The sequence below is a fragment of the Mastomys coucha genome, unplaced genomic scaffold (assembly GCF_008632895.1).
Source record: "Mastomys coucha isolate ucsf_1 unplaced genomic scaffold, UCSF_Mcou_1 pScaffold16, whole genome shotgun sequence".
Classification (NCBI taxonomy): Eukaryota; Metazoa; Chordata; class Mammalia; order Rodentia; family Muridae; genus Mastomys; species Mastomys coucha.
In genome coordinates this window covers 43,904,276-43,913,566 of record NW_022196898.1, presented here as the reverse complement: position 1 = coordinate 43,913,566, position 9,291 = coordinate 43,904,276, and the positions used below count along the sequence as shown (strand labels likewise).

Below are 9,291 nucleotides of genomic sequence, written 5' to 3'. Positions count from 1 at the left end.
GCCAGGATCTAAAGGAAGACACTAGCAGTGGTTAGGGGAGTAAGTGGAGGAAATAGACAGGAGGTGATGGATGAGGTAGCCCCTTCCTTTGCGCCCAAGCTAGGATGAGAGAACCCAGGAGTCCCAGCAGTTCTTGCTGCGCTAAAAACAGCTCCCTGCCCTCCTACATCGCTCCTTGGAATTAAAAATCCTCTCCCAAGCCCACAGCTTGGACCCCCACGTTCACCTGGCTATGTGAGAGGACTCAGAGATAACAAGGTGTGGTTTCTGTACTCAACAGACAGAGTCAGTGACTCCTTGGTCCCTGTCATCTGTCTCCTCCAAAAACAATCCAGACTGTTTATGCACAAGGTGGACCTCCTCCTCCCCATTACCATTCAATTGCTGACAGCAGAGTCGGTGCTAGAGAAGGAGTTTGTCTGATCAACTGGACAGTTCCCTTTCCAACCACTCTCTCCAATGACTCAAAAAAAAAAATCTCATCAATTAACAACCCCCTCTTTGGTGTGTGTGTGTGTGTGTGTGTGTGTGACAGTTCCCTTTCCAACCACTCTCTCCAATGACTCAAAAAAAAAAAATCTCATCAATTAACAACCCCCTCTTTGGTGTGTGTGTGTGTGTGTGTGTGTGTGTGTGTGTGTGTGTGTGTGATGTGTACTGGCTTGGGTTCTCCTTTTCTTGAATCTTTTCTGTTTCTATTATCAGATAACCTGGATAACACTTGGTGACCATTTTGCTCCACAAGTCAGAGGCACTTCGAAGATGTACACCCTGAACCAGTCTACTCCAGATAAGACTTGGGATTGTCTGGAAAGAACACTGACCAAAACATGTCCCAGGTTTCCATTTACGCTACATCATTGGCTTTGGCCAAGTCCCCTGGCTCTGTGAACCACAGGCTTCTTGGAATGTTCTGGACTAGGTGTCTTTTTTTAGTTGTAATACCATATGAGTCTGCTTGGTTAAGTGTGGCTCTAGAATGCTGGGAGATACCGAATACAGAAGGCTGTGTGCTCAGAGACTTCCCAGATGCCATTTGTCATGTTAAATTTACTATGCTAGGGATGTGGGCCTAAGTTTTGTAAGACCCAATGCTGCATTTTGGAAATGTTCACAATGAACTGAAAGTCATAATAGAGACTAATTTACCGTAAAAAATTACCTCCTCACCTAGACTGAAGATTTTTGTGTCCAGTACCTTCTCCCCCTTAAGCCAAATCAGGACGGTGTCAATGTAGAAGTTACACGGTGACATAACTGAATGGGAGAACTTGTATCTTTAATGGCATCTGGCCATCCCCAGTAGGATGCCAATGAATCCAAACTCTCCTGGCAGCAGCTCTCTGCCCCACCTCTAGGAGTGGGGAAGCTTTGCCAAGGCTCTAGAAGTACTCTGTCTGCTGGCTGGAGTACTCTTTCTAGGATGGTACTTGGAGCAGCTCTGCCCACATGGGCCTCAGGGACTAGCCTTTAGTAGGCTTTCATTGATGAGCCTTCTTAAGGTTTAATACATCTTTTAAATACACTATCCCTAGTTTAGGTTCTAGCCAGGCCTTGCTGACATGAAGCTGTTTCTTCTCTTCCAGGTGATTCTGCAGACTCTGCCCTGATATATTTACTAGCCCCACCAGAAGAAATATAGTACTCATTAGCCAAGGGTGGTAGCACAAGCCATAGCTCCATCTAATCAGGAAGCTGAGACAAGTTCCATGCCTGCTGGGCTACAGAGTGAGTGTTAGGGCACTTTAGACCTTGTATCAAAATAAAAAGTAAAAAGGGCAGTGGTGGCGCACGCCTTTAGTCCCAGCACTTGGGAGGCAGAGGCAGGAGGATTTATGAGTTTGAGGCCAGCCTGGTCTACAGAGTGAGTTTCCAGGACAGCCAGGGTTATACAGAGAAGCCCTGTCTCAAAAAAAAAACCAATAATAATAAATAATAATAATGTACAAACAGGGTCAGGTATTCAGTCCCTAGTACTGCAAGCAAATTAAAAGGGAAAATATAAAGTTTAAATTCTGAGGGAAGACTTAAATCAAGTACTTTACCCCTATACCTCCCCAGTCCCCTGGACAGGAGGAAACCCACACTCTGGTTTCTTAAGGGGTGGGGCATCCCAGCTTCCACTCATGCATTTTCTTAACCACATCAGACAGCCTCACAACTCTGCTATTGTTGTCTGTTGGGTTGAGCCTCACATTTACATTTCTAATCCAAATTTGTCTCTACCTGCCTAGTCGACTTTACTACCTGGATGTCTGATTAACATATACAACTAAGGCAGCTCATATTCCTGAGCAAAGAGCCCGCAGCATCCTCCCTTACTCACCTCAAGGTTGTTTTGAAGGGTCTTCATGGTCACCAATGAAAAAGCTGAAAAGCACTAAAACCTCCAGAAGCCCAACCTAGCTCTGACCTCAGCCAGCTCTCACACAGCCTTAGTGCTACATCCACTCCTCTGGATGGGAAGAGTCCACCTTTCAAGATAACTCCAGCCAGGAGCGCAGCAACCTCATAATCCCAGCATTCTATTGACAGGCAGGAAGACATGGCCGTTGAGTGCCAGTCCCTGGGTTAGGATTAAGATAGATCATCTTTTTAACTCTGGCTTGTCCTAGGAACTCACTGTGTAGGCCAGGCTGGTCTTCAACTCAACATCCACCTGCCACTGCCTCTGCTGGGGTCAAAGCATGCACCACAATGCCTGACTAGAAAGATCATCTCATGACTACAAAGATCATCTCAAAAACTACAGACATCACTATTTTCCAAAGGAAGTCTTCCTGAACATTCAGACCAAGTTAGATGTTCTAACAGTAACTCTTGCTGTGTTCATCCTGGTCACCAGCAGAGCCTTTTCAGGAACCATAAATATTAGAGTGGAAATTGTTTGGAAGAATGGAGAATGTAAAAATTAGGAAGATATAAACGTCACTCACTGAAATGAACATTTGCCCTCCTTACTTACTCACTTGGTCTAGCAATTAAGACATTCATATGGCTCCAAATGAAAGCCATGGTAACAACACTCAAGAGATGAAGCTTCTACTGAGCATGGTGGCACATATCTTCAACCCCGGCAGAGGCAGATCTGAGTTCATGGCCAGCCTGGTCTACCTAGTGAATTCCAGGAGAGCCAGGGTTACAAAAACCAGCTCAAAAAAAGAAAGGCACAATGCTTCCATTTTTTTTTTTTTCCTTGAGACAGGGTTTCACTGTGTAGCCCTGGCTGTCCTGGAACGCACTCTGTAGACCAGGCCAGCCTCAAACTCAGAAATCCTCCTGCCTCCGCCTCCCAAGTGCTGGGATTAAAGGTGTGCACCACCACTGCCCAGCTGCTTCCCTCCATATTTTAATACTTTCCCATTGGTTGGTCATAGATTTTTAAAATATAAGCAAACATACACACACATATATGTACTATCCCCTAGATAAGGTAGCAAATCATATATATATACGTGGATACACACACACATTATATATTTCATCTTTTCCCCTCTGGTGTCAAGGACAGAACTCAGAACAAGGGCCCAGGCTGCACCGCTGCTAAGTTGTATTCCCAGCTCCTTGTCTGTTGCAAAGCTGTAGAGCTCTAGCGTGTGGACTCTGCAGTTCATCCAACGGCCCCTCAATGACACTTTCCAGCCAAACCCCACATAGTGCTTTTAATGGATACTTTTGTGCTCGTCACTCCTTGCTAACCAGACATTTTATTTCTGTTAGTAATGCCCCCATATTATAACAGAAAATAAGCCCTATTCCAGTGCAGCCGTCAGGTGGTAAGGCACAGAAGTGAAGTGACGTGCAAAATAAATCCTTACAATGTAAACACCGTCCCTCCCACAAACCCCCACTTCTAAAAGCTATTTCACCAGAGAACAAACAAGAAGCATAGTTTTATTTTTCTATACACGTGTAAAGAAATTAGGACCAACATTTTAAAATAAAAATGAAGAATAATCCCCTGTGGAAAACATGACATTGGAATGGGGACAGAGTTACTGAGAGGGATCAATACATTAGCCCTGACAAGCTACAGCATCTCTGATTGGTCCAAGAAATGAAGATACAGAGAGGATAAAAGGAGACAAAGGATGACAATTTACTGAGGAAGTGGGCCCCGAAGTGGACCACGAGGTGGAACTGGGGGCCGTGGAGTGGGTCTGGGTGGAGGGAGGGGCCCCCGCTGGTAGCCATAGGGAGGGGGTCTTGGAGGACCGGTGTATCCATGAGGGGGCATCAATGGAGGAGGCCCACGCATACCATGTGGAGGCATGGGACCTGGGTGCCCTGCAGGAAGAAAAAGAAGTTAACAAAAATGAAAACAGGAAGCAGCTAATGTTGAGATCAGTGGGGATGATAACAGGAATGTGTGAAGTCAAAGAAAGAGCACAGGACAGGGCGAGGGGCAAAGAAAGCGATAAGAACACATGCAGGACCAACAGCTTGATGGTGCATGCCCCTATAACCCTAGCACTTGAGAAGCTAAGGCAGGAGCAGGAGTCACTGGGGTATAGGCTGTCTGCATGTCTTTATCTTGTTTCTCTGTCTCTGTCTCTCTCTGTCTCTCTGTCTCTGTCTCTGTCTCTGTCTGTCTGTCTGTCTGTCTCTCTCTCTCTCTCTCACACACACACACACAAAGATAAGAAATGGGCTAGTGCCCACTCACCCATGGGAGATCCAAAAGGAGGCCCTCGGGGGGGCATGCCCATTGGAGGAGGTCCAGGATGAGGCATTCCAGGAGGTGGCCGAGGTGGTGGCTGCCCCCCAGAGCCTGGAGGCCCAGCATGGGGGTGTCCTAGGCCATGGGGGCCATGGTGGGCCAGCTGCATCTGGGACATCCCTATGGAAATAAAACACACAAGGAGACAGAGACAAAAGGAAACCAGGGCAAAGAAAAGATAGCAAAACGATGATGGTGACAGAGGACACAAGATGGCACCACTCTTACCCCTTCCTATAGTAAAGCCCAGCCAGCTCTACGCTCTTCATTTTCCTTCCAGGATTTTTTTCAATCAACCTTTGTCTGAAGGTGACTGACAGCAGTGGCTAAAGGAGCCATGCTGCTAATCGTCCTCCAAGTTTATTTAGCACATCAGAAATATCTTTTCTTTTGATGTGAAGAAAAAAAGACAATGAAATGTGCATTCACTTTACTTCTCTGACTTAGGCATAGAGATGGTGACAAGACAAGTATAAAACAAGCAGAATTTTTGTTCTGGACTTTTTGTATGCCAGGACTTGGTGGAACATATATGTCCGTGCAAAGGCTTAATTCTAAAAGGCCAGTAAGAACTCCTTAGGAAGAGCTGGCCTGGTAGCACATCCCTGCATTGCCCAGCATGCTAGCGGTAGAGGCAGAAGGATCAGTAGCAGCAAAGTTGACACCAGTCTGGGGCATAGGAGACTGTGGTTCAAAACAAAAAACAAAACACAAACAAAAATCCCACTAAATTATAAAAAAAAAGAAAATTTTAGCCTGCCATGGTTTTAATCCCAGCATTAGGAAGGCAGAAGCATGTGGATCTGTGTGAGTTTAAGCTAGCCTGGTCTACAGAGAGTTCCAGGCCAGCCAGGACTCCACTGTAAACCCCACCCATCCAGAAAAGGAATCCTCAAGAACACAGGAGAGTGGATGTCAGCTGCTCCAAGCAGGGGGCTTGGCATGTGCAGAACACCAAACAGTAATCCTAATGCCCATAAGCTCGGCCGACCAAGGACCTGAACCCTGAGCGCTGGCAGTGAGCCCAGGTTTTCTTCTCTAAGTAAAGGAAACAGAAGGATTTTAAGGAAATGTCTATGAATACCCTGGAATTACTCAGTGAAAGTAGATCAGACACAGAAAACCTGAGTCACAGTGACAGGAAGATTACTACAGGAAGTGAAATGCAGTCTAGAGCACTGGCTTGTGACAAATGATAAAAACATAAGCTAGACTTGCTATGCAAAGTGGAGGACAGAACAGACAAACCCCAGAGTTGTGAACTGGGCTCCTACAAGCGAGAGCTACAGAAGATGGTGTTGGGAAGAGGAAAGTAAACTGTGGGTTGAACAGCAGCTTTTTCTAGCCTGCCAAGAACCTTGGACCAGAGACCCAGGATAAATCAGAACCTCTACATTTAACACTACAGATAAACACAGAAAAGAGAATCAAACACAAAATAAAAGGAGCTGATCCAGGTTGCTATGGTTAACAGAAAATCTAGAAATATGTACGCCTTTAATCCCAGCACTCGGAAGGCCTCCTCCCAGCATGCTACACTGAGTTTGAGGCCAGCCTGGTCTACAGAGAGAATTCCAGGACTGCCAGGGTTACACAGTGAACCTGTTTCAAAAAAACAAAAGCAAAAATGTTTTCTAGATTTGGTAACCTTGGAAGCAGAGGAGAGGTTGAGAGTTTTGCCAAGTACAAGCTATTCTTCAGAAAATAAAAGAAATGGGAGACAAAACGGGATCACCAACATATACAAAGTACTGTTTGTTTTCTGAAGAAAAGGAGGACTCTGGACCATTTCCATCCAAAACAATAAGCACTGGGAGAAGCAATAACAAAGCCCCGCCCATAAGCTCAGCTTCCTTCCCAGCACAGAACACTTACCTGGATGGGGCATCCCACCTGGTGGGAATGGGTGAGGATGTGAATGTCCGTGACCAGGATGTCCAGCCCCTGGAGTTCCTGCTGCTGGAGGGCCATGGCCTCCAGCCCCAGGTGGCATAGGTGGTGGGGGCATGGCTGGTGGTATCCCAGGAGGGAGGGCTCCAGGAGGTGGCACTGGAGGTGGGAACGAGCCAGGAGGTGGCATGCCTGTTTAAAAAGTGAAAGACAGTTAATGGTTGAGGACAGAATGTCTTGCAGACCTCCAGCTTCCAGAGGAAACCCACCAACTTCTTCCCTTCCACCAGCATCCCTCACTCCTTCCTCACAGCCCACTGACTTAGCAGCTGACTCTTCCGGGGCTGCTTCTACCTCCTGACCCTCCCTCCCAAGGGCCTCACTGGCGTAGTCTGAACTCCAAGCTGTACCTGGTGGAGGAAGCCCAGAACCCAGGGATGAAACCACAGGATTGGGGGCAGAGGGTGGAGGGGGTGCATCCGCAAACAGCTGATGAGGGCGGTCAGCCTGGGACAGTGGGTTCTGGGCTGCCAGAAGTCGTTCAGCTGCTGAGCCATGGCGTTCACCCTTAGAGTCCTTCTTGAAGGCATAAGACACAGTGATAGGGCGGTTACACAGGTACTGCCCATTCATGGCCTCAATTGCTGCATCCGAAGCATCAAATGAAGCAAAATTAATGAAGGCATAACCCTTGGAGTTGCCTGTGTCAGGGTCCCGCATAATCTTGGGGGTCTGTAAGATGACTCCAAAGGCGCTGAAAGTATCGTAAAGCAGCTTTTCATCAATTTCCGGGTCCAGATTTCCGATGAAAATGTTGGCTCCCACATCCAGGTTTTTGTTGTGAGCTGAGGCCTTGTTCACCCGTATTGGCTTCCCATAGAGTTTGATCATGTTCATAATCTTAATGGCATAGTCAGCATCTTCCTCACTCAGGAATTCAACAAAGCCATAGCCTGGGAAGCCAATGAAAAAAACCATCACTCAGTGAAGAGATTCGATGCGAAACACTGACTGACCAGCCTCCAAACACAAAGAGCACAACAGATAACAGCAGGGTGGCAGCACGTGCTTTGATCGCCACCACTCAGGCCCATCTAGTGACTAGCCTGGTCTACAGAGCAAGATCCAGGACAGCCAGGACTACACAAAGAACCTCTCTGCCTCGAAAATAAAAAAAAAGGAACGTGATAGAGGAATAATTTTACTTCTACTGAGAACGGCTCCAGTAACAAGTGCTAAGAGAAAATAGTCCAGAAACTGGGAACTGAAACTTAAGGGGAAAAAAAGAAATCTTTAGGTGGCTCATTCCAAAGTAGCTGTGACTAGAGCTGGGCCTCTTCAGGGCCGGTTAACCCTATCCAAGTCTAATTCCTACCAGGTACTCACCTTGGTGCTGGCCAGTGACTCTATCCTTTGGCATGTGGGTGTTGACCACTGGCCCTGCCTGGAGAAAGAGCTCCCACAGCAGCGGTTCACTCACTTTCTCGTCTAGCCCTCCCACGTACACCGTGGCATCTAAACGGAAGAAGCAGGAGATAAGGAGAAAGTCAGGAGCGAAAAAGAAGGCAAAAATCAAAAACATTAACTAAAACCCTGAAATCCCCTCTGTCTCCACCGTCTAGAAAATCTGCTACGTCTAATTTGGCATTCTTGCTGATTCTGTATTTCTGGGAGACTTTTGTCTTTTTGGTAGAGGGAGTACTTAAGGAGACTGGATCTAGAAGCATCACTTCTTCCAGGCCTCGGCCTGCACCCGGCCTCGAGGCCAGCCAGGCGCCCAGAGGTCGGTCTCACACCAGAGGGATCTCGTCTCCCACCGAAGCGAAAACACTTCTGGCACTAATCTGCCCTCCACCACCCTGGCCCTCTCTTGGGCTCTTCTCTCCCAATTACCCTGATTCCGTTCGGAGATCGGCCCGGCAGCCATGGCGAAAGGGCTCCCGCCGTCTCTAAGCAGCAGCACCGCCCCCTGACCTCAGTTACTACTTCCACTTCCGGGCCAAGTGGGCGCGTTGGGCGGGGCCGGCAACAGGGGAGGAGCCGGAAGCGATCGCGGCCATCTTAGGAGTCGGATCCGTGTCTTTCTGAAGGGGAAAGCGCTCTGGGGCTGCTGCAGCAGTCGGGGCAGAACAGACGTGCTCAGCCCGCCTTGATACAGTTAACTAAAGCCCTGAATGCTTCCAGACTGTTAGAGGGTCACACTGCTCCCCAAGCGCAATTTCAAATGCTAGCCCAAGCTTTGTGTGCTCTGTGACGCAGAGACGTGTGCTAGGCGAAGCCCCGCCAAATGCAGGGCCAGGACTGCCCTCAGAAGCAGCCTGATATTAAGACGGTCCACAACGCTCGTACAGACTCGCCCTCGGCCTAGGCTTGAGCTCGACGTATTTTCTCCCCTAAGTGTCAAGAGCTCCGCTAATCTTGGGAAATCTGGGACACAACCGGGTTGTTTCACGGGCGGGTATTGAAGCTTTAAGAAGCAGTTAAAGGCTAGCCAGGTCTTCAGAATGAGTTCCAGGACAGCCGTGGCCGCCCAGAAAACCTGACTCAAAAAAACAGAAAGAGTTCCAGGCTAGCTTGAAGTCTTACACGTAGAGACCTTGTCTCAAAAAAGGTGTGGGGGGGCCTCTAAGGACCCCTTTCCCCATATTTCATGTGAATTTCTGCCAAGCCATGCCTAACTT

The 9,291-nt window shown here is 47.8% G+C and overlaps 1 protein-coding gene and 1 non-coding gene across 2 annotated transcripts; both read right to left on the bottom strand.

Moving 5' to 3' along the window:
- Nucleotides 1–3,867: 3,867 nt before the first annotated feature.
- Sf3b4 (splicing factor 3b subunit 4) lies at nucleotides 3,868–8,827 on the bottom strand. Its single transcript, XM_031374870.1, has 6 exons — nucleotides 8,504–8,827; nucleotides 7,997–8,125; nucleotides 7,021–7,563; nucleotides 6,596–6,802; nucleotides 4,667–4,840; nucleotides 3,868–4,287 (listed from the first exon to the last, which is right to left on the bottom strand). Exons 1-6 carry the CDS (start codon nucleotides 8,535–8,537, stop codon nucleotides 4,100–4,102), a joined length of 1,275 nt encoding a protein of 424 aa, XP_031230730.1. The 5' UTR covers nucleotides 8,538–8,827; the 3' UTR covers nucleotides 3,868–4,099.
- On the bottom strand, nucleotides 5,018–5,145 carry LOC116094552. Its single transcript, XR_004120190.1, has one exon. It is a non-coding gene; the product is annotated as a small nucleolar RNA SNORA19 (small nucleolar RNA).
- Nucleotides 8,828–9,291: the final 464 nt, after the last annotated feature.